The sequence below is a fragment of the Chrysemys picta genome, chromosome 6 (genome assembly GCF_011386835.1).
Source record: "Chrysemys picta bellii isolate R12L10 chromosome 6, ASM1138683v2, whole genome shotgun sequence".
Taxonomy (NCBI): domain Eukaryota; kingdom Metazoa; phylum Chordata; order Testudines; family Emydidae; genus Chrysemys; species Chrysemys picta.
Window position 1 is genome coordinate 132,356,106 of NC_088796.1, and position 24,973 is coordinate 132,381,078.

The following is a 24,973-nucleotide window of genomic DNA, read 5'->3' on the forward strand; positions in this document are numbered from 1 at the left end:
CACAGATTTCTCTGGGAGGCGTGCTGCAGAGCAGCATGAGGCACTTCTCTCCCTTGCTGAGTGCACTCTGTCTGCAGCAGTCCCAGGCCGCAGCTTTTCAACAGGTGACTAAATTACTCTGGCAGCTCGATCCCTCCCATTTTGCGTAAGAGTATGCTGTGCTACTGCCCTGCAGCTAGCTTGCTCCCCTGTACTCTATTCTGTAACTGTGTGGATGGAAGAGTTCTCTTAGTTTCCTGGTGTCACGTGATGAGGAAAGACACTTCTATAGAATCTCCATACTGATTCTAGTGACACCATCAACTTGAAATCTAGTGAATTACAAAAATTGAGTTAAGTCATTAAATATGCTCATCCTGCTCCCGACATGCACACACATACCACTAGCCAGTATGTATGGATCTACAATCACAGCTTTGGGTTTTATAATTGCTTTTCTCTCCTCAGTTGCTGTGTGAATGGCCCACACAAGTGGGGTGAAACTGATGTATTTGTAGAGTCAAACTGGCTCTAAAAAATGTGCTCTCCGGTGTACCTAGTAAAGAAGCTAAAGGAGAGGAGAGACCAATTTCCTCTAATCTTCTAGCTGTAGTATTCTGATGTGTAGTTTGTAAAACCAGCATATGAAAACATTTCAGTCATGTGTATTTAAGGTGATGCTATCCCTCTACTGTCTATATGATCCTTCAGAAATATTGGAGCAAATTCAGCAGGAACTTGCACCTTCTTATAGTCCCTTTGAGGTGGGGTGGGGGGGTATAGGGGCCATAAAATGATACTTAATGGGACACATTCTGTGCAGGAGCATTGCCATTTGTTGATTGATCTTTCACTTAAATAATCAGTTTGAAAAGCAATGAACTATTCCCATGTAGCTGAGAATAAAGCCAGGTATTTCCCTGTCTGATGTCTGAGTTGCCTGGCTCAGTGGTGGTGAGTTCCGTTAAATCTTACTGCTCCATGTGAGGTAATATTTGTGCTGTATTTCTTGGAGGTGTTGGGTGCCTAGAGTGTATAGATAGTTGCCCCCTCTGGATTCGTATAAATCTAAACAGAGCAATATGTAGTCATTTTCTGATTGTCTGTTCTCTCTGTCTAGGTGACGAATGACATTTCTTTGACTGTGGGTGGTTTTCTGCCAGAAGATGGAAGTGGCCACATTGTGGGCATTGAAGATCTGCCAGATCAGGAGTGTGTGTGTGTTGCTACGGCAGCTGGAGATGTTATACTGTGCAACCTCAGCACAAAGCAGGTAAGCTGGAAGATCATAGAATCATAGAATATCAGAGTTGGAAGGGACCTCAAGAGGTCATCTAGTCCAACCCCCTGCTCAAAGCAGGACCAATTCCCAGCTAAATCATCCCAGCCAGGGCTTTGTCAAGCCGGGCCTTAAAAATCTCCAAGGAAGGAGACTCCACCACCTCCCTAGGTAACCCATTCCAGTGTTTCACCACCCTCCTAGTGAAATAGTTTTTCCTGATATCCAACCTGGACTTCCCCCACCGCAACTTGAGACCATTGCTCCTTGTTCTGTCATCTGCCACCACTGAGAACAGCCGAGCTCCATCCTCTTTGGAACCCCCCTTCAGGTAGTTGAAGGCTGCTATCAAATCCCCCCTCATTCTTCTCTTCTGGAGACTAAACAATCCCAGTTCTCTCAGCCTCTCCTCATAAGTCATATGCTCCAGACCCCTAATCATTTTTGTTGCCCTCCGCTGGACTCTTTCCAATTTTTCCACATCCTTCTTGTAGTGTGGGGCCCAAAACTGGACACAGTATTCCAGATGAGGCCTCACCAATGTCGAATAAAGGGGAACGATCACGTTCCTCGATCTGCTGGCAATGCCCCTACTTATACAGCCCAAAATGCCGTTAGCCTTCTTGGCAACAAGAGCACACTGTTGACTCATATCCAGCTTCTCGTCCACTGTGACCCCTAGGTCCTTTTCAGCAGAACTGCTACCTAGCCATTCGGTCCCTAGTCTGTAGCAGTGCATGGGATTCTTCCGTCCTAAGTGCAGGACTCTGCACTTGTCCTTGTTGAACCTCATCAGGTTTTTTTCTGCCCAATCCTCTAATTTGTCTAGGTCCCTCTGTATCCGATCCCTACCCTCTAGTGTATCTACCACGCCTCCTAGTTTAGTGTCATCTGCAAACTTGCTGAGAGTGCAGTCCACACCATCCTCCAGATCATTAATAAAGATATTAAACAAAACCGGCCCCAGGACCGACCCTTGGGGCACTCCACTTGAAACCGGCTGCCAACTAGACATGGAGCCATTGATCACTACCCGTTGAGCCCGACGATCTAGCCAGCTTTCTATCCACCTTACAGTCCATTCATCCAGCCCATACTTCTTTAACTTGGTGGCAAGAATACTGTGGGAGACCGTATCAAAAGCTTTGCTAAAGTCAAGAAATAACACATCCACTGCTTTCCCCTCATCCACAGAGCCAGTTATCTCATCATAGAAGGTAATTAGGTTAGTCAGGCACGACTTCCCCTTCGTGAATCCATGCTGACTGTTCCTGATCACTTTCCTTTCCTCTAAATGTTTCATAATTGATTCCTTGAGGACCTGCTCCATAATTTTTCCAGGGACTGAGGTGAGGCTGACTGGCCTGTAGTTCCCCGGATCCTCCTTCTTCCCTTTTTTAAAGATGGGCTCTACATTAGCCTTTTTCCAGTCATCTGGGACCTCCCCCGATCGCCATGAGTTTTCAAAAATAATGGCTAATGGCTCTGCAATCTCACCCGCCAACTCCTTTAGCACCCTCGGATGCAGCGCATCCGGCCCCATGGACTTGTGCACGTCCAGTTTTTCTAAATAGTCCCGAACCACTTCTTTCTCCACAGAGGGCTGGTCACCTTCTCCCCTTGCTGTACTGCCCAGTGCAGCAATCTGGGAGCTGACCTTGTGCGTGAAGACAGAGGTAAAAAAATCATTGAGTACATTAGCTTTTTCCACATCCTCGGTCACTAGGTTGCCTCCCTCATTCAGTAAGGGGCCCACACTTTCCTTGATTTTCTTCTTGTTGCTAACATACCTGAAGAAACCCTTCTTGTTACTCTTAACATCTCTTGCTAACTGCAACTCCAAGTGTGATTTGGCCTTCCTGATTTCACTCCTGCACGCCTGAGCAATATTTTTATACTCCTCCCTGGTCATTTGTCCAATCTTCCACTTCTTATAAGCCTCTTTTTTGCGTTTAAGATCAGCAAGGAATTCACTGTTTAGCCAAGCTGGTCGCCTGCCATATTTACTGTTCTTTCTACACATCGGGATGGTTTGTTCCTGCAACCTCAATAAGGATTCTTTAAAATACAGCCAGCTCTCCTGGACCCCTTTGCCCTTCATGTTATTCTCCCAGGGGATCCTGCCCATCTGTTCCCTGAGGGAGTCAAAGTCTGCTTTTCTGAAGTCCAGGGTCCATATTCTGCTGCTCTCCTTTCTTCCTTGTGTCAGGATCCTGAACTCGACCTTCTCATGGTCACTGCCTCCCAGGTTCCCATCCACTTTTGCTTCCCCTACTAGTTCTTCCCTGTTTGTGAGCAGCAGGTCAAGAAAAGCTTTGCCCCTAGTTGGTTCCTCCAGCACTTGCACCAGGAAATTGTCCCCTACGCTTTCCAAAAATTTCCTGGATTGCCTGTGCACCGCTGTATTGCTCTCCCAGCAGATATCAGGGTGATTAAAGTCTCCCATGAGAACCAGGGCCTGCGATCTAGCAACTTCTGCTAGTTGCCAGAAGAAAGCCTCGTCCACCTCATCCCCCTGGTCTGGTGGTCTATAGCAGACTCCAACCACGACATCACCCTTGTTGCTCCCATTTCTCAACTTTATCCAGAGACACTCAGGTTTTTCTGCAGTATCATACCGGAGCTCTGAGCAGTCATACTCCTCTCTTACATACAATGCAACTCCCCCACCTTTTCTGCCCTGCCTGTCCTTCCTGAACAGTTTATATCCATCCATGACAGGACTCCAGTCATGTGAGATAAAAGGAGAAGTCATAGCCTGCCTCCATTCTTACCCATGCAGCCTTACTGACTTCTCTGGGGTTTCTTGGGAGTAACTGAGGGCAGAATGTATATAACTTGGAAGTGTTGGTCATCTGCTTAATTGCTTGACAATGAAAAGTAATGAAGCATTGGGAACTATGCCCCCCACCAACCCACCCCAGTGCCTGCACTGGGAGTCCTACTGAAATCAGTTAATTTGTTAACCTCAGAGCAGAATATTATTTAAAAACAAAGCTGAATTATAAACCTAACATACTTATCAGATAGTGCAGAACATCTTCAGAGAAAACTAATGTATATTAGAATCATGTTTCTGATGTATCGATCTCATTTAAAGAGGCTTTACATTCCATGATTAAAGGTCATGAAGCATAACTGCCAGGCAACATTAATGAGAAACCAGAACTGTTTAGCCCAGGGAATAGCGCAGGGGACTGGGACTTGAGACTTGGTTTGGGGTGAGGTAAGAGTCCATGCTCTGCTATGGATTCGTGTGCGACCTTGGGCAAGTTGCTTAAATTCACTAGGGTCCTATCTACAATGACACTTCCTGAAGATCTGCTATTGTACTCCAACTGGTGCAGCTGCAAAGGAAGTAGTAGCGAAGGGGAGTTCCAGAGTAGGCAGGGCATGATCCTGGCAGCCAGTCTGTGCTGACACTTGAGGTATGTCTACACTACGAAATTAAGTCGATTTTATAGAAGTCGATCTTTAGAAATAGATTTTATACAGTCGATTGTGTCGACTGTGTCGACTTAAGTGCATTAAGTCGGCGGAGTGCGTTCTCAGTACCATGGCTAGCATTGACTCACAGAGCGGTGCACTGTGGGCAGCTATCCCACAGTTCCTGCAGTCTCTGCTGCCTATTGGAATTCTGGGCTAAGTTCCTAATGCCTGATGGGGCAAAAACATTGTCGTGGATGGTTTTGGGTACATGTCGTCAGTCTCCCCTCCCTCCCTCCCTCCCTCTGTGAAAGCAACTGCCGACAATCATTTCGTGCCTTTTTCCCTGAGTTACCCGGGCAGACGCCATAGCACGGCAAGCATGGAGCCCGCTCAGCTCACCACTGCTGTTTTGAGCATTGTAAACACCTCGCGCATTATACTGCAGTATGTGCAGAACCTGGCTAAGAGACGGCAGCATGAGGATGATTGTGAGGAGGACATGGACACAGACGTTCCTGAAAGCATGGGTTGTGGCAATTGGGACATCATGGCGGCAGTGAGGCAGGTTGATACAGTGGAATGCCGATTCTGGGCCCGGCAAACAAGCACAGACTGGTGGGACTGCATAGTGTTGCAGGTCTGCGAAACTTTCGCATGCGTAAGGGCCCATTCCTGGAACTCTGCGAGTTGCTCTCCCCCACCCTGAAGCGCAGGAATACCAAGATGAGACTGCCCCAACAGTTGAGAAGCGAGTGGCAATAGCCCTGTGGAAGCTTGCAACGCCTGACTGCTACTGGTCAGTCGGGAATCAATTTGGAGTGAGCAAATCTACTGTGGGGACTGCTGTGATTCAAGTAGCCAATGCAATGACTGACGTTCTGCTATCAAGGGTAGCGACTCTGGTAAATGTGCAGGTCATAGTGGATGGCTTTGCTGCAATGGAATTCCCTAACTGTGGGGCGATAGACGGAACGTATATCCCTATCTTGGCACTGGACCACCTTGCCAACCAGTACATAAACCGCAAGGGGTACTTCTCAATGGTGCTGCAAGCACTGATGGATCACAAGGGACATTTCACCGACATCAACGTGGGATGGCCGGGAAAGGTGCATGACGCTCGCATCTTAGGAACTCCGGGCTGTTTGAACAGCTGCAAGAAGGGACTTACTTCCCAGACCAGAAAATTACCGTTGGGGATGTTGAAATGCCAATAGTTATCCGTGGAGACCCAGCCTACCCCTTGCTCCCATGGCTCATGAAGCAGCCTGGACAGTAGTAAGGAGCAGTTCAACTATAGGCTGAGCAAGTGCAGAATGGTGGTAGAATGTGCCTTTGGATGTTTAAAACCTCGCTGGCGCTGTTTGCTAACTAGGTTAGATCTCAGCCAAACCAATATTCCCATTGTTATTGCAGTGTGCTCCATAATATCTGTGAGAGTAAGGGGGAGACGTTTATGGCGGGGTGGGAGGTTGAGGCAAATCGCCCAGCGGCCGATTTTGAGCAGCCAGACACCAGGGCGATTAGAAGAGCACAGCTATGCACGCTGCACATCAGAGAGGCTTTGAAAACCAGTTTCATGACTGATCAGGCTACCGTGTGACAGTTGTGTATGTTTCTCCTTGGTGCAAACCCGCCCTCTTTGTTCATTTTAATTCCCTGTAAGCCAACCACCTTCCCCCCTTCAATCACAGCTGGCAAAGGAAATAATGTCACTATTGTTTTGAAACCATGCATTCTTTATTAATTAATTGCTCATTGTTGCCACACTACATATCAAAACTGTTTGAATAACAACCTTCTTTTGCTTGGGCCATCCTCTGGAGTGGAGTGGCTAGGTGCCCGGAGCCTCCCCCCCCGCATTCTTGGGCATCTGGGTGAGGAGGTTATGGAACTTGGGGAGGAGGGCAGGCGGTTATACAGTGGATGCAGTGGCGGTCTGTGCTCTTGTTGGCTTTCCTGCAGCTCCACCAGATGCCTGAGCATGTCCGTTTGCACCCCCATTAGCCTCAGCATCGCATCCTGCCTCTTCTCATTGCAGTCACTTAATGCTTTCCTGGACTCTGCCACTGAATGCCTCCATGCATTCAGCTGTGCCCTATCAGTGCGGAAGGACTGGATGAGCTCGGAAAACATGTCATCGCGAGTGCGTCTTTTTCACCTTCTAATCTGCAATAACTCAGGGATGGAGATGGTAGGGGGAGCATAGAAACATTTGCACCTGCGGGGGGGATAAAAAGGAAGAGTAAAATTTAAAATGATACTTTTCTGAGAACAAAAGGGAGAGACTTTCACAGTGAATCAAGCAATTCACAGCAGACAGCACATGTGCTTTAGGTACAAGGTCACATTTTGCCTTTTATATTGAGCGCCTGCCGGTATGGTGACACATCACACACGGCTGGGCAACAGTATTTGGTTTCCAGGCAGCCATGGTAAGCCAAGAGGTACGCGGGGTTGACTTCTTCCGCCTTCATAACATGTGGGAATGTTTTCAAACTGCAGCACCCTCCTTTCCCATAGCAAGCAATGCCTATTGGGTTTCACGTTTAAAAGGAGGGACAGCGGTTTTCGGGTGGATATGTAGCACGCACCTCTCCCCACCCCACCGCATGGCTATTCTCTGGGATGATCCCTTCACCCCTTCCTCCACCACATGGCTGTTCTCAGGGATGAGCCCTTTTAGCCAAGTGCAAACAGCCCAGCATGAACGGGGTCCTTTTACTGTTCCCTTACAAAAATTCCCCTATTTCAGCCAGGTGACCATGAATGATATCACTCTCCTGAGGCTAACACAGAACGATATAGACCGACTGTTGCTTGAATGCGACCAAAACCCAGGACCATTCGCTGCCATGCTTTGTGCTGCAAAGATTCCAGACTACTGGCTTGGCGTGGTAAAGTGTCCTACCATTGAGAGATGAAATAAGGCAGCCCTCCCCAGAAACCTTCTGCACAGGCTTTCAGAGTACCTCCAGGAGAGCTTCATGGAAATGTCCCTGGAGGATTCCCGCTCCATCCCCAGACACGTTAACAGACTTTTCAATTAGCTGTACTGGCCATGAATGCATCCCAAGTCTTCAGGGCAAATCAAACATTAAACACTATTGCTTTTAAACCCTGTACTGTAGTTACAAATGTGCACTCACCAGAGGTGCCTTCTCCGCCTTCAGGGATCCCGCCTTGGGAGGGTATTGGCTCCCGGGTGATGAAAAGGTCCTGCCTGCCGGAGAGAACGGATTCACTGCTTGCCTGCTGCGCATTCTTCTCCTCCTCCTCTTCCTCATCCGCAAAATCCTCCTCCCTGTTACGTGAGACTCCCCCCTTGCAGGTGTCCACGGACAGTGGTGGAGTAGTGGTAGGTATTCCCCCTAGAATGCTATGCAGCTGATCATAGAAGCGGCATGTATGGGGCTCTGACCTGGAGCGACCGTTTGCCTCCTTTGTCTTTTGGTAGGCTTGCCTGAGCTCCTTAACTTTCACGCGGCACTGCTGTGTGTCCCTGTTGTAGCCTCTGTCCATCATGCCCTGTGTGATTTTGGCATATATATTAGCATTTCTTCTTTTTGATTGGAGTTCTGCCTGCACAGATTCTTCTCCCCATACAGCAATCCGATCCAGTGTCTCCCATTCGGTCCATACTGGAGCTCGTTTGCAATTCTGGGGGGACTGCATGGTCACCTGTGTTGCTGAGCTCACCACGCTGACCAAACAGGAAATGAAATTCAAAATTTCCCGGGGCTTTTCCTGTGTACCTGGCTAGTGCATCAGAGTTGAAAGCGCTGTCCAGAGCGGTCACATTGGAGCACTCTGGGATAGCTCCTGGAGGCCAATACCATCAAATTGCGCCTGCACTACCCCAAATTCGACACAGCAAGGTCGATTTTAGCGCTATTCCCCTCGCAGGGGAGGAGTACAGAAGTCGATTTTAAGAGCCATTTAGGTCGACGGAACTGGGTTGGTTGTGTAGATGCATTCATTATAAACTCGACCTAACCCCGTAGTGTAGACCAGGGCTTGGATAGCTGCTGTTGCCATCTCAGCCAGCACTGTTCACATGTGGCATATTTTGCAAATGTCACTCAGACTAAAAAAAATCAAGCTTAGCCTGAAGACTGCATAAAGTATTGTCATTTAGTGTATGAAAGATCATGTCCTATAGTATGTATTAACAACTTGTCTAATGAGTCAGAGATGACACTTTCTGGCATGAACACTAGGGTCAGAGTTAAGGTTTAGCTTCTAATCTTAAATGTCTTGGCTTTACAAATTGATTTCTCAGGTTTAACGTTGTTTTAATGCTTACAGTTTTTGCTTGGAATATATTTTGGTGTCTTGCAATTCACTGTTTGTGTACTGCGACTCCTTGTGTATAAGACTTAGTCATTTTGCAGGTACTGGAGTTTCCCTTCTCTTCACCAAAAGGGATTGTGGCCTGTTACCAGAGCACAGCTCTAGCAATCGTGAGCAGCCACAGCTGGTGAAATTGTCATCTCCCCCAGCTCCTCGTAAATCAGAACTATACATTGGAGAGACACTCAGCCTTTCTTGCTGTTGTATATGTAGCACCTGTACATACCCAAATACCTCACGCTGCTCATTGCTTTCTTACAGCTCGAATGTGTTGGGAGTGTGGACAGTGGTCTGACCACCATGAGCTGGAGTCCTGACCAGGAACTTGTCCTGCTGGTTACAGGTACAGATTATAGTCTGTCTGTAAACTCTGTTGATCAAATACAAGATAGTTTAGTACAGCCTTGCATCAGTTTTCATAGGGTCAAATTCTGCCCCCTTTGTTCCCCCTGAACTATGCTTACGTAATCAGTTTCCTGGCCCTGAACAATTATGACACACACATGTTCTGGTTCAGCAGCTTTACAGATCTCTCTCAAGGAAATAAAATCTGGTGCTGCATTCAAAAAAGCTGGGATGGTTGTGTTAAATTCCTTGTGACATTCTTCATAGCAGAAATTACGTCTAATCCTTTGTATTAGAAGCAACAGCAAAGGAATAGTCATAAAGCTGAAGGCCAGAAGGGATCACCAGATCTAGTTTGTCCTCCTATGTAGCACAGGCCATTAACATCATCCAGCACCCACACACGAAAATCTGACAACTGAAATTAGTCTCCTGAGGGCTGTAATACATTGGTCTAAACTAGGGCTCTCAAGCAATTAAAAAAATGAATTGTGATTAATTACGCGATTAAAAAAAATTAATCGCGATAAATTGCACTGTTAAATAATAATAGAATACCATTTACTTAAATATTTGTGCATGTTTTCTACATTTTCAAATACATTGATTTCAATTAACACAGAATACAAAGTGCACAGTGCTCACTTTATATTTATTTTTATTACAAGTATTTGTACTGTAAAAAAAACAAAAGAAATAGTATTTTTCAATGCACTACAGTGCTTAGGTGAAATCTCTTTATCATGATAGTTGAACTTACAAATGTAGAATTATGTACAACCCCCTCCTCCCCCGCATTCAAAAATAAAACAGTGTAAAATTGTAGAGCCTGCAAGTCCACTCAGTCTTACTTCAGCCAAACAAGTTTGTTTACATTTGCAGGAGATAATGCTGCCTGCTTTTTATTTACAATGTCACCTGAAAATGAGAACAGGCGTTGAAGCTGGCGTCGCAAGATATTTACGTGCCAGATGTGCTAAAGATTCATATGTCCCTTCATGCTTCAATTGCCATTCCAGGGGACATGTGTCCATGCTGATGACTGGTTCTGCTCAATAACAATCCAAAGCAGTATGGACCGCCACATGTTCATTGTCATTATCTGAGTCAGATGCCACCAGCAGAAGGTTAATTTTCTTTTTTGGTGGTTCGGGTTGTGTAGTTACCACATCGGAGTGTTGCTCTTTTAAGACTTCTGAAAGCATGCTCCACACCTCATCCCTCTCAGATTTTGGAAGGCACTTCAGATTCTTAAACCTTGGGTCGAGTGCTGTAGTTATCTTTAGAAATCTCACACTGGTATCTTCTTTGCGTTTTGTGAAATCTGCAGTGAAAGTGTTCTTAAATGAACATGTGCTGGGTCATGCTATAACATGAAATATATGGCAGAATGTGGGTAAAATAGCTGGGGACATACAATTCTTCCCCAAGGAGTTCAGTCACAAATTTAATTGACATATTATTTTTTTAACGAGCGTCATCAGCATGGAAGCTTGTCCTCTGGAATGGTAACCAAAGCATTAAGAGTCATACGAATGTTTAGCATATCTTGTAGGTAAATATCTTGCAATGCTAGCTACAAAAGTGCTACGCAAATCATAGACTATTAAGGTTGGAAGGGACCTCAGGAGGTCATCTAGTCCAATCCCCTGCTCAAAGCAGGACCAATCCCCAGATAGATTTTTGCCCCAGATCCCTAAATGGCCCCCTCAAGGATTGAACTCACAACCCTGGGTTTAGCAGGCCAATGCTCAAACCACTGAGCTATCCCTCCTCCTGTTCTCACTTTCTGGTGACATTGTAAATAAGAAGAGGGCAGCAGTATCTCCTGCAAATGTAAACAAACTTGTTTGTCTTAGCATTTGGCTGAACAAGAAGTAAGACTGAGTGGACTTGTAGGCTCTGAAGTTTTACATTGTTTTGGTTTTGAGTACAGTTATGTAACAAAAAAAATTCTAAATGTGTAAGTTGAACCTTGAGGTGAATTGAAAAATACTATTTCCTTATCATTTTTACAGTACAAATATTTGTAATAAAAATATGCACTTTGATTTCAATTACAGTACAGAATATAATATACGTGAAAATGTAGAAAAACATCCAAAATATTTAATACATTTCAATTGGTATTCTATTGTTTAAGAGTGCGATTAAAACTGCGATTAATTTTTTTGAGTTAATTGCGTGAGTTAACTGTCATTAATCAACAGCCCTAGTCTAAACTATTGTGTTCCACAGACAGAACAGGAGGGCCTGAGGTGCCCCAGTGCCCAAGGTCCCTGGAATGGCAGGGAATTGATTAGTGACATACACCAAGATAACCCTGGCAAGTGACCCCCATTATTGTGCAGCGTGCTTATTGGCCTTTACCCTAGAAGTGGCTGCATTGCAGTGGTGCTGTACATATGAAGACCCAATCCTACAAGGTGCTAAACATTACCTGTAAAGCACTAAATGTCTTCAACTCCAACTAGTTTGAGTAGTAGCATTGTGTTCTTTGTAAAATACTTATAGCACCTGTTCTCCCATAGGAAGTTATCGTGACTGTATTTACCGTTATTAACTTTGATTGCTTTGGCATCAAGTGCTGTATACAAAATGCTACACATGTCTGCAGGACAGACGTGCAATGCAGTGCAACTTAATTTCTGCGTTATCTTTGGTACAAATTACATTCAGAATACTTACAGCACTAAACCAAAGCAGCTGCAGCGTTAACATTCCATATGCTGCTTGCTTTTCTTGGTAATGGATAGGACTCATTAAAAAGATAACCATGACTTCATGCGGAGGTGAAATTTTACAATTGTAATTGTAGAGGTAAGAAATGTTGTGCTTTTCACTAGATTTTTTTTGGATGTTACTGCATTGAATTTGTGGTTTTGCTTTAAGACCTTCTCTACTTATAGGAACTAGTGTCAACTTAAAATCTAGTCAGTTTCAAAGTTGAATTCGAAGTAGTGTTCAAGAACTGCTTGCCTCTGAGTCTCCCTGCCAATTTTTATGGCTTTACAATCATATTTTCTTGTTGTTGGGAGTGATTTTTTTTTTTCCCCTCTGCTTTTGCTATGTGACAAACAGGGAAGCTGAATTCAACCTTCTCTCTGGCACTGGAGAATACCACACATGTAATTTTTAATCCTGGCTCGTATGTTTACCATGCAGGTCAGCAAACTCTTATAATGATGACAAAGGATTTTGAACCAATTACTGAAAGGGAGATCCATCAGGATGACTTTGGGGAAGGTGAGTTGTTACAGTGACACAGACACTCAAAAGTATTTCATTGTTATCTCATAAAAATGAAAGAAATGAACAAACAAACCTGCGTGAACTCTGCCCAGGAGGCAGCAGGATACTACTGTCAGGTTAGTAAATTGCAGCTGAGTGAAATATTTTCTTGGCAGCAGAGGCTCTAAATGTGTCAAACCTGCTGCAAAGTTACCCAGCTGCTGCAGTGCTGTTAGCCACATGTATCACTAGGAAATGCATCCCGCAGAATAGCTCTAAGAGCTTGTCCTGTAAAAGCCTGCACAATAGGCTATGAAGGCAATGCTGCCTTGGGGTTCTATTTGTCTGTCAAACTGCATGGTGTCATTTTGTAAGTCTTCAGATATTGTAATTGTCTCTCCTGTAGGAAAGTTCATCACTGTTGGTTGGGGTAAAAAGGAGACACAGTTCCATGGATCAGAGGGCAAACAGGCAGCTCATCGCAAGCAAATGGTACTGCACTGACATATGAGATCTCCATGCTGCCCAGATGGGACAGCTATACAGAGAGAGCTATTGTCTTTCCCTCCATGCTATGCAGAGAGATGACGCTCACACGCTCCTGCTTCTTCCCTGGCATTCTGTCCCTATTTCTACCCATTTCTTTATCACCTAATTTGTTCACTGTTCACTTGATTTAAGTCAAATACTTTGCCCCTCTCTCTACTTCAGTAATGCAGCGTTGAATGCCTGTAATGCTCACTTAGCACTTGACAGGTTAGGAGTGGTTTTCAAACACAATAGGCAGCACAGATAGTGCTGCCCGGAGTTCAGCTTGCCCAGTGCTTCCCGTTATACGACCCTGTTTTCAGTTGCTTCTATCTTTCCCAGACTTTAACTGTTTGCATGGAAACTTCCATGCCAGGTGTGTGCCACAGGATTTTTTTTTTTAAAGTTTCACCTAAAAAGGTTCAGTTGTTTTTCTGAGAGCGAGATTGGGGAAGAGTATTTTGTTTTACCCAAGTTTTTAAAAAGTACTTACTGCTGTTTCATTGACAAACAATAGCACCCCCAAACTTTGGGGAACAAACTTGAAATTTGGCAAGTTATTTGTGTCAGGGATGTGCCTTTTGCTGTTTCCATGAAAATTCACCAACATTGGTCAAGTTACAAGCCTTCAGGAAATCTTATTTCACACTTGTTAAAATGCAATGGCTAAATTCTCTGAAGATCCTGTTTGCTTTGAGCCTCCTCTGTCCCCTCATAGCTCCTGCATGGCAGCTGGACTGCACATACACCATCCCAGGCTGCAGGGGCTGAGCAGGACTTTCCCTATAATTGCTGTCCCTGGCTGAATGGGGTTTCTGTGGCACCAGAGCTGAGAGCAGGGATATTGTATCCTGTGCGTTCAGTGACCCTTTGCTGGTGCCTAGGGAGTGTGGAGGAGGAAGCAACCTGACTTGAGCGCAGAGGGACAAGAGCTGGGTGGGGAGGGGGTAGATTGGGACAAGAAGCCAATGCGAGGATGGGGAGATGGGGAAGACTGACCTAGGACAAGGAGTTGGGAGTGTCTTAAACTGGCTGGGCAAGGAGACTGAGACAAGGTGCCTGGGAGAATAGACTGGAGCTAGTGTGAGGGGAAGTCTGCGACTGGTTTGAGGTGCCCCCAGGGGGAGGTGAGGGCTGGCTGGGCAAGGAGACTGGGCCTGGAATGTGGAACATGGGGAGCAGTGGACTAGGACTGGGACTAGGAGACAAATTGGGACAGAGTGGAGAATACAGGGCAGGAAGGGGGTCAGGCTTTGGGGGAAATGGGCAGAAAGGACTTTGCCCACTAGAGAGCATGCTCCGCTCCTGAGCACGGAATGGAGCCCAGGGTCCCTGAGTCTCATCATTTCTCTGTTGTCAGCAAATATCTGTGAAACCCACTGGCAAAGTGTCTCATCCCCCTCTAGTGGCTGGTCCCAGTGGAGGATGACAACCTACTACAGTAGAAGCTCAGAGTTACGAACACCTCGGGAATGGAAGTTGTTTGTAACTCTGAAATGTCCGTAACTCTGAACAAAAGTTTATGGTTGTTCTTTCAAGAGTTTACCACTGAACATTAACTTAATACAGCTTTGAAAGTTTATTATGCAGAAGAAAAATGCTGCTTTCCCTTTATTTTTTTATTAGTTTATATTTAACACAGTACTGTACTGTATTTGCTGTGTGTGTGTGTGTCTGCTGCTGTCTGATTGCGTACTTCTGGTTCCAAATGAGGTGTGTGGTTGACTGGTCAGTTCGTAACTCTGGTGTTCATAACTCTGAGGTTGTACTCTACTGCTAAGAGTTACTCAGCTTACGTGGCAGAGGTCTGTGCTGTGGGTCTATGGTTCCAGCCCTGCTGATGGCCTGTGTGAGTGTCAAATTCAGTGCGATGTCACATGGTGGAATTTTTTTTTTCCATTTACTTTTTTAAATACTAGGAAATAACACATACAAAACTAAGTTAAAGAAACATTAAGATGGCAAAGCACTCAAAGGTGATGAAAAGCCAGAATGAAGGATACCTGTACAGCCTTATCTCTGCTCCCTTGTGTGTCTACATTATGATACTGTCTTTAATTACATGATCACATACAGGTTTTTCCACAGGACCCCTGCCTTGTTCAGCGTACAGGATGGACAGTGGTGACTTAATGAGAGCTAGTCAATATTTTATTTTAGCCACATAATTCAATGTGTGTCCCAGGCCTTATTTTTTTTCACACAGTTTGAACTCTGCTATGAAGATAGAATTCTGAATTTCCTCCTGGGCTCTTCTTTGGCACTTCATCACCAAAGGGCGTGCTTCCAAACATTAACAAATGTATCTTCACAGCACCCCTGTGAGATGTGCAGTGTTATTGGCAATTGAGGCGCAGATTAAAGCCAAAATATTCAAAAGATTCCACTAATTTTGGATGCCCAGTTTGAGACACTTGGGGCATGACTTTTCAGCATACATACTATTGTATAGTGCTTCATATGTTCACAGCACAGCTCCCGTTGACCTGAGTAGCAGCTGTGAGTGCTCAGCACTTCTGCAGATCAGACCCCAGGGTCTCAAGTTCAGGGTCCCAGAAAACGAGGAGCACACAGTTAGTGATTGATCACCTCTTAATGTTTTGGTGTCAGTGCCTTGCCTGGCATCGCACAAGAACCCTGTGGCAGAGGGAGGGATAGAATCCTCTTCTCCAGAGTGGCATTCAACTGTTCTAACCAGAAGACCAGCCTTTCTCTTTCTGCAGTTCCCTGCACACCTTCAAACTTCTGCAGCCCATCAGACAGGGTCCCACAGACAACAGTCCCCTTCACTACACAGCCCTGGTTCATCCCTAGAGCATAGTCTGTCCTGTGCACTGAAAAAGTGAGGAGAGCTGGGGCTAAAATGGATGTGATTGTCATTAAAGGCTGTATCATAATGCAGGCGCACAAGGGGGGCAAATTAAGGTTGCATGGACAGTCTTCAGATGCATCTGAAGAAGTGGGTTTTTTACCCACGAAAGCTTATGCCCAAATAAATCTTAGTCTTTAAGGTGCCACCAGACTCCTTGTTGTTGTTTTTGTGGATACAGACTAACACAGTTACCCCCTGTGTCTTATTACTGGCATTTCCTAACTGTTGAGTGCTTAACTTTGCCACCTTAACATTCTTTTAACACCTGTTTTTGTTGTTGTGGATGTAATAAACTACATAATGGACTTGCAAAGGGCAGGGGCAGCCAATAGCTTTCTGTAGCCAAAGGCCATTCCAGCAGCAACCATTTCAGACTTGCACCTGATCCTTTGGTTTTTTTTGTATAACTTCAGGAAGTGCCACCTGCTTCATCCTCTGATGATGGCCGACCCCGAGTCACCTGGAGAGGAGATGGGCAGTTTGTAGCAGTGAGCGCTATTTGTCCACAGACAGGTATGGGATTAACTGATCTAGAAGACCTGCCCAGCCCCAAATTGACGTATTTACCTGTGCTGGTGTGGGAGGCTGCTATCAGTTTATCAAGATGGCAAAGCCGCCTTACTTTGTCATATTTAGTAACTGGCAATTAAAGAAAAAGGCTGAAGGTTTTTCCTTCTATTTTGCGCCTGGTTTTCAGTATAGATGGGTCTGAGTCAAACTCTGGACCTAAAACGCCCCCCGTGCAGGGAAACAGGCCCAGATTCTGACTTCACAGCTCTGCTCTTTCTCACTTTCCATTGACCTAATTGTCTGTCTCAGGCGCGTATTCAGAGATTAGCCAAGGTCAGAAATGATGTGATGGCTATTCCACAAGAGGTGGGGTGGTTTCTGCTGCATCCTGGAAAGCAAAGCAGTGGCTAGAATTGCTGGTGTGTTTTATTTCTCCCTCTCACTCCTCCCTGTCACAGGCTAGGAGCAAACTTTTGAAACCAGGCTCTTCTGAAAGCAAACCTTCCCAAACTGCTCCTCTTGCCCATCAGAAACACCCAGTTTATGTGGCTTTTGGCTTGGTTTGCAAACATATTGGGGAGTATCACTACTGGCTATCACTAACTGATACTTCACTTGTTTGGATCAAAACCTCGGGTGCTGGGTTCTGGCTGCTAACCCTGAGTTACAGCTATGTCCCTACACTGTGGCAGTGCCAACAGAACGTCATAGCTTATACAACCAAAGTATGCAAGTTAGGCTGCCCTCTGCAGGGCCAGACCCCAGCCTCCCCCGTTTGTTATCTGGGGCAGGGTTGTGCATTCTGTCAGAACATAGAACTGCTACCAGAGAAGTTGGTCTTCCAAACAGTTTGGATTTTGACTGTCATTTATTTCAAAAGTCAGCTGGTCCCTGTTCTCATTCAGGACCTCGCACACAAGGAGTTAATGTTGCACATCAAGCTGTCTTTTAATTGTGACTGGACCAAAACTGTTCAGTGCATCTCAGAATGCAAAAGAAGTCGTTTTTGGAATCGGAACTCTCAGAAATGCAAGGAAATGTGAAACTCAGAGTTATTTGGGAAGTTTGAGTATAGAATACACATGAGAAACTCCAAGCAGAAAAGAGTTATTTTCTGACGCTTTAAGCAGGAGAATGGTCACAATCAGATTGTGCAACCTTGTGCATAGTCACTCACAGCTGTGTCATAATTGTGAGCTGCACAACAATTCCAGTGACCCTGTCTGCAGCTGCCATTATCTGCGAGGGGTACCCATACTTCACATTTGTGCTCTGGGTCTTCATGAGGAAGTTGTCCCTTTCCACCCCCACCTCACCCCACCAAAAGCAAAGGACGCTTCTCCTGAGTTTCCTGTTTTCCCCCCCTTACCCTTGTCTCATGTAGGGGCCCGGAAGGTCAGAGTGTGGAGCAGAGAGCTGGTCTTACAGTCGACAAGTGAGCCTATCCCAGGACTAGAACAAGCACTGGCCTGGAAGTGAGTAATGAGCAGCCTGCGTTCCTGGTGGATGGGGTTGGGTTTTGTTCACTGGCTGTGGGGTTTCCTCAGCGTCTGTCAGAGCCTGAAGGATCCTTTCCCTCCTTTGTTTTCCTGCTTTGAGCTGCCCTCCTTCTGGTCAAACATGTAAGGAGGAAGAGCCGTTTAGAGGCAGTCATTCCTGTTTCCCAGGACCACTCCCCCTTCTGCTCAGGAGGTGAGAACAGAGCTGGCAGGAGAGGTTAGGCCCTATGTATGGTCTTATAGCAACACCATACCAGGCTGGCTCAGGTTTGGGAGGGACAGCAGCACTTCTCCTCTCCTGTACTAATATTATTTCTGCAGTGGTGTTGTGAACCCTGAGTAAGGTCTGAGTAAGAGCCTTGGCTGGAGGCCTGATAAGAGCACATGCTCTGCTGCTCCTTTGGTTTGTGTACTACTGGGCAAGGGCAAGCAGCTAGATGTGTTCCTTGCCTTAAATTTGCAATCAGTTGTGGTCACTCATGTATTACCCTTACATTTGTTTTAAGGCCCTCTGGAAGCTTGATAGCCTCCACACAGGAGAAGCCCAACAAACATGATGTTGTCTTCTTTGAGAAAAATGGTCTCCTTCATGGGGAATTCACCCTCCCATTTCAGAAAGGCCAAGCCAAGGTAGGTGAGGGGTCCAGGCTGTTGCCCTCTGTGTATGCAGTGCTTGCTGCTACTTGGTGTGGAGACCTGTCTGCCGTTTTAAATTCATGCCTGGGGGATTTCCTGGCATAAGCTTTGTAATATGTTACTGCTTTCTATTCCCTGCGATGGCGTGCTCACTTGTATGCTGTCTGGGCAAGGAGGGAGCCAACCAACATTTTAAAGCTTGAGTAAATGATTCTGACATGGTGGTCTGCCTCGTATATGGACAGAAACACCAATGAGAGACTTTGTCCCATCAGGTTAACGAGCTGCTTTGGAACTTAGACTCTACGATCCTGGCAGTTTGGTTGGAAGATCTTAAGAAAGAAAAGAACTCCGAGACAAACACCTATGGTAAGAATACTTGCAGTGTCCTGGCTGCCCCCAAGTGCACGTTAATTAGGAGGTGTGGAGAGGCAATATACCAGAAATGGAGAGATTCTGCTCAGTGTTCTGAGATGCCTGTGCAAGGTCAGAAGAAACTGCACTAGTTCACTAGATTTTGCTCAGGCATTGTCCAGGCCAGCTGCTGTGGAAGCAATACCAAAGCTCACTGCCCATCAGTGGGCTTCTGAAACAGCTACACCAGTGACTGAAGATCCCAGCCCTTAATGCTAATGTCCCCTTGGGGAAAGGTCTTTTGTGGGGAAGAGGAGGGGCACAGAAGTTTTAGGTTCTTTATGGCAAATTTTGAGGTCAGGGTTGCTTTGTGCTGGGTGCTGCACAGACACAGAAAGAGACAGCTCCTGCCCCAAGGAGCTCACCATTTTAATAGGCAAGCTAGAGGTTGGGAGACAGGAAGGGTGGTTATCCCCCCTGTACAGATAGCAAAGTGACTGGGCCCTAGTCACGTAGGGAGTCTGGTGGGGCAGGGATTGAACCTGGATCTCTTGTCTCCAGTGAAGTGTGTTAACCCCAAAGCTAGTCTTCCTCCCTGGAGCAGAGGGTGGCTGAAGGGCTGCTGAAATAATCTTTGGTGGCGGCCATGACAGAGATAGGGTCTGAGCCACAACAGTCAGCTAAAACTGCTGGATCCGCGCAAGCTGTGAGTGGGGAGGGTGCGGCTGGGTGCTAGCTGTGACCTTACTGCCCCAGCCCCCATGCAGTGTGTAATGACTACATTTCTCTGTGTAGTTCAGCTCTGGACAGTAGGGAACCATCACTGGTATCTGAAGCAGAGCCTGCATTTTGGCAGCGCTGAGAAAAGCCGGCTTGTGTCACTGCTATGGGACCCTGAGATCCCATATCGACTGCACGCTCTCTGCAGAGGATGGCACGCCCTCTGCTATGACTGGCACTGGAGCACCGACTGCAGCACTGGGGACGAGAGCCACCTTGTGGCCAACGTGGCCGTTATCGATGGAGGTGATGGTTGGAGGCCAAGGTTGGAGTGGGAATGTGTTAAACGTTTGTGTGTCTGCTGTTTAGCAGGTGACTGCCTGGGGCATTGCAATGCTTGAGTGCTACTTCTCTCACTTAGGGACATGATAAAAGACACCAGTGTGTGGGAGAGCTCCCTCCTTCAGGGCTAAATCCAAAGCCCCTCAGAGTCCACAGGAGTTGAATTAATGGGCTTTCAATAAGGGCCTCAGTGGACAGAGCAACCCTTCATTTTACCCCTCCCCACCCTCCAAGCCCCCTCTTCCTCTGGCAGTGTTGCTGTATCTGTTACAGTCTGAGTCAGAGCTGGAGTTGCAGTTGCGGGATGGTGCACAGCCTGATTTTTCTGTTTCCTCAGATAAGGTGCTGGTAACGGCCTTCCAGCATTCTGTGGTGCCTCCGCCCATGTGTACCTTCCAGCTCCAGCTCCAGCAGGCGGTGAACCAGGTCGCATTTCACACAGACCCCACAAAGAGTGCAGACCTTGCTGTCCTCGACGCCAGCAACAGGATCTCCGTTTACAGAGTTGGTGTGTGTTTTCTCTTTCTCTCAGTTCCTGGGTTTGCTGGATCTCTGTTCCCTCTGTGGTCTTCTCAAGGGTGCCCTTTCAGGGCTCAGACCTCCAAGTGACATGTCTGTATGAGCAGGGACCCATGTTCCTCTCCCTCCAGATAAGGGATCTAGGCTTGCTGTCCCCTCCAGTTCACTCTTACTATCCCAACAAGTCTGACATGAGTGCAGCACCTGTGGTTCACTCTCTCTCAGCACAGTGAGCAGCCAGCTTTCACAGAGCATTTATTGTATTTAGAACAGAAGAATTACAGGGAAAACAATACTAAATCAACCATAAGTCTACCCGCATGCTGGGCCTACCAGGTGTCCCCTATCTTCCCCTTCTTTCCCCCCGTGGAGACCCTGACAGGTTCCAGGGCTTCACGCCCTTCCAGCAGGGTTTGCCCTCTTGGTTACAGTCTCAGGTCAGCTCAAGGATTAAATGAGGGACACTCAGTTACTTCAGGCTGACCTTTTACAGCACAAGCTCTTTCTTTGTCATCTGGGCTTCTTGATCCGGGTCTGATCCAGCCTATGCAGTTCCTCCTAGGGGATGGTACTTCTCTGGAGTTGTTTCCTTGTCCCAGGATTTTAGTCTGGGAATATAGTGTAGCAAAATCTCATGCCGTGGGTGAGTCAGTAACAGAAGGGTCAGGGAGGTGTCATTTGATTTGTAAAAACCTACAGAATCATAATTTCAGTGGTGTCTACCTCTGTGGTGTGGCAGAGGGGACTCACTGACATCCCACCCACCCCCACTCCCAGCTTCATGTCTTTCAGTTGGAAATTTTGATAATAGTGTCTTTGGATATGGGTCAAGTTGGGTATCTTTCAAAAGCTTTCTCCCACCATGCAATGGTACCAAGCATGACAAACCTAGAACAATCATGTAGATACATATTTCAGAAAATGTTTACAAATAAACTTATTTTAATTCTACATTAACACAAGGATCCATTGCTTATGTTTAAAAAAAAAAAAAAAAAAAAAAAAAGCAACCCTTAGTAATTCTAGGGAAGTTAACCTTTATTCATCAGTTTTCATCCATGTTGTCTCCTCTAGGGCACCACTGCTAGACACATTGTGACATTGATCCTCCTCTGTGCTCCGCTTGCACGTGTCCGTGTAAAGTGGGTTGCTCTCCAAACATTTGCAGGGTGGTGAGCATCTGGTCTTTGCACACATTTGATTAGCTGAAGGATTGATGTAGGAGTGTGTGCTATTTCACACACAACTGGTGTAATGAGTCCATCCTCAAAGATCCATCCAGGCCTGATCGGGGAGGGTAGTTCTGGATTTGCTCAGTCATCCTGGAGTTTGCTCTCTTGATAGCAGGTATAAATGCACCCCCTTGTCTGGGGCAATTTTTCTCTGTCTGTCTGTTTCTTGGAAAACATCTACCAGTGTAGCTCTGCAAGTGTTGTAATGTTGATCCTCAAATGGTAAACTCAGCGTATGAACTTCTCCAGTGCATTTATGACTTCATCAGCGACTGTCTTAGCTGTACCGAGCACCTTCAAAGTGAGGAAAGAGTCTTCAGATACTGAATCAAATGGCTTCCAGTAAGATAATTTGGTCTTTCCAGCCAATCTTCCAGTAGTGTCACTAGAAATCTTGTGGCACCTTAGAGACTAACAAATTTATTAGAGCATAAGCTTTCGTGGACTACAGCCCACTTCTTCGGATGCATATATATATATGCATCCGAAGAAGTGGGCTGTAGCTCACGAAAGCTTATGCTCTAATAAATTTGTTAGTCTCTAAGGTGCCACAAGTACTCCTGTTCTTTTTGCGGATACAGACTAACACGGCTGCTACTCTGAAACTAGAAATCTTGGCATAGAAACCTTGCAGTGTAGCAGGGTTTAACGGTCCGAGTGATAGGAACATGTCTCTGATGGATATACAGCGATTCTGTTCCCCAGCAGCAGGCACAAAACCAGAATCTTGTGGAAGTTTTGAGTAGCGTCTCAGAGAGAGTACTAGAGCATCTGTGTCTTATGCAAAAATATGGAGTTTGGTGGCACTGATGGCATGCAAGAAACTTTGTGTCAGCCTCCTCATGGGAACTATGAAGGAACTCCACTGAACAGTGTGAGGCGAGGCAGCAGCTTCGTTATGCCACGCAAAAACAAAATTCTTGGAGCAATTCTTCACATGCTGAAGCATTTTTCATGCAAGGTATGCTGTTAACTCATCCTTCTTGTGAGTATGAGATGGTACATTGTGACATTGGAGATGTTCTTGGAGTCAGTGATTTTTGCATTGAACAGGTGCAATGCCACGGAGTCTTCTTTCTGGTGATATTTGTAATTAATTCCTTTGCATACTCATCAAGTGGGAGATGGACTTCATTATAGGTCCAGTATTTTCCCTGTAGTCTCATAATGAAGTGCTCAGCCAAATCTTGGCAGGTGTTACATTTCTAGTTTGCGAGTTTTTACCTCAGCCACACCATCCATGTTTGCTATGTTGTAAAGTCTCTATTGGCGTAAGGTTCTGTCCCTTTGTCAGTAGGTGCTGGATTAGGAAGACCATGCAAAATGACCATGAGTTTGCTTTTTGCCTGGCACATATGCATTGTTCCGTCGCATTCGAACATCGATAGTGCTACCATGAAGAACTCAGACTTTCCCAAAGTCTCACATAGATCAACATCCTACTGAGATCTGGACACAACCTGGAGCCGAACAAACCATGATCTGTCTGAGATTAGCTCTGTACTGATCCCTGCCACCTTCACTCTGACTTTTTTCTTTGCATTTGAGCACAGGTTTCATCTGTTCTTCTTGTTTGGAATCCATAGATTGATGGAGCCTGGGATAATTCTTTTGGTTTTGAAGGCTTCATACAAGTCATGGCTAAGGCTAAGATTTTGTCACGGATGTTTTTCGTAAAATTCATGGACGAGTCATGGGCAATAAACAAAAATTCACGAAAGCCCATGACCTGTGTCTGACTTTCACTAAAAATAGCCCTGACAAAATGGGGAGGTGAGTTCAGCTCAGCACCCACTGTTGCTGGGGCTCTGGTGTCTCCCGCCATTTGGTGAGTGGGAGCTCCAGGGTCCCGTCCCCCCCACTCCCCACGCGTCAGCTGAGCAGCTCTGGGGGTTCCCTCCCACCTGCAGCAATTGGGAGCTCTGTGGTCCCCCACCTCCTATGGAAGCTGGGCTACTGCAGGGTCCCCTCACCCCCCCCCACGGCATCAGGAAGCTCTGGGGGTCCCCCAGCTGTGGCTGGGCAGCTGTGGGGTCCCCCCACTAGGGTGGAGGTGGAGGGCTGGCTTGGAGCTCCAGTTCTGGGGCAGAAAATGTCACTGAGGTCAATGGATGTCATGGATTCTGTGACTTGCGTGACCTCTGTGACATAATCGTTGTCTTAGTCATGTCCCAAAGTATCCATTCAGCTGACATCTTTAACAACTTCATCCCTAAGGACTGTTTTCGGTATGATATTAATGAGTTCCTGTAGGTCATCCATTGTGTATCCATGAAACTCCCGTGTACTGCAGGACAAAATGCTTTTCTGTAAAAATTTAGCAGTTGCAAACAGTCTTCATATTACTGTTGACATCAGCCTTTTTTCTTTGGATAGCACCACAACTTTTGCAGCTTTTAAGGATATGTGCTGTGATTCACCTCTATGTGTAGGATTACTACAAACCATGTCCATATCCCACAGTTCATCTTCAATAAGTGCTTCCAGAGCCTTTTGGCTAAGTGTTTGTTCCTCTTCAGTCCCATTCAGAGCAACTGTTTCTCTGTACTTAGCCTCTAGATTGGCCATCGCCACTATTTTCCTACCCATTACAGCGTCTGCAAGGCAATTAATGAACAATTTGAACTGCACGGTTTGCAAGAGTAAAATCATATTTGTTTCTGTTGCTATTACCTTTAGATGCAGCACATTACATATATTCTTGGTGCATCACTCTATGTGATATGCAGTGTCGTGTGTGGGTCTCTTTTGGGTCATTGCACTCATTTAACTTTACTTTCCGTGGGACTTTCTCGCTGACTGCTTCATGCGGTTTCTCACCTGTCTCACATATTGTAACTGTGCTTAATGGATGCTTTCAGGCTTATGGCAGAAACAGCAAGTGTTGTTCTCAAAACACATTCCATGGCTAGTATAAGGCAAGTCTCATCTACAGTTGGCCCTTGTCCTGTACTTCCTCTCCAATCTTGCCAAATTCAGTTTATGTGCACTTCCGATAGCGTATATGGTCCCTGGAAGCATTGTGTTTAGGTATTCTCCAAAGATTCAGCTACTCCCCATTGATGCCTAAAAATGATCAAGACCAAAGTAAAAACAAGTATTTTGTAATAAATTGCTTTGGAATTGTAATTAATTATGTGATGTA

General features: G+C 45.9%; 1 protein-coding gene across 9 annotated transcripts in view; it reads left to right on the plus strand.

Annotated features, from left to right (window-relative positions):
• Window positions 1–24,973, plus strand: part of ELP1 (elongator acetyltransferase complex subunit 1) — a 113,924-nt gene that overhangs the window by 6,350 nt on the left and 82,601 nt on the right. For 6 of the 9 annotated variants that reach the window (XR_010588743.1, XM_008171887.4, XM_065549871.1 and 3 more), the window contains 10 exons: window positions 1,100–1,252; window positions 9,302–9,383; window positions 12,551–12,631; window positions 13,023–13,108; window positions 16,430–16,529; window positions 17,911–18,001; window positions 18,532–18,655; window positions 18,937–19,030; window positions 19,811–20,041; window positions 20,415–20,585. Coding sequence is in view for 8 of the 9 variants with exons in the window: in XM_008171887.4 (XP_008170109.2) it covers window positions 1,100–1,252; window positions 9,302–9,383; window positions 12,551–12,631; window positions 13,023–13,108; window positions 16,430–16,529; window positions 17,911–18,001; window positions 18,532–18,655; window positions 18,937–19,030; window positions 19,811–20,041; window positions 20,415–20,585 (1,213 nt within the window). In the remaining variant the exon portion in view is untranslated. Of the gene's footprint in view, window positions 1–1,099; window positions 1,253–7,860; window positions 8,046–9,301; window positions 9,384–12,550; window positions 12,632–13,022; window positions 13,109–16,429; window positions 16,530–17,910; window positions 18,002–18,531; window positions 18,656–18,936; window positions 19,031–19,810; window positions 20,042–20,414; window positions 20,586–24,973 lie in introns of those variants that run through there. The other 3 variants (XM_065549872.1, XM_065549875.1, XM_065549874.1) reach the window with 3 other exon arrangements.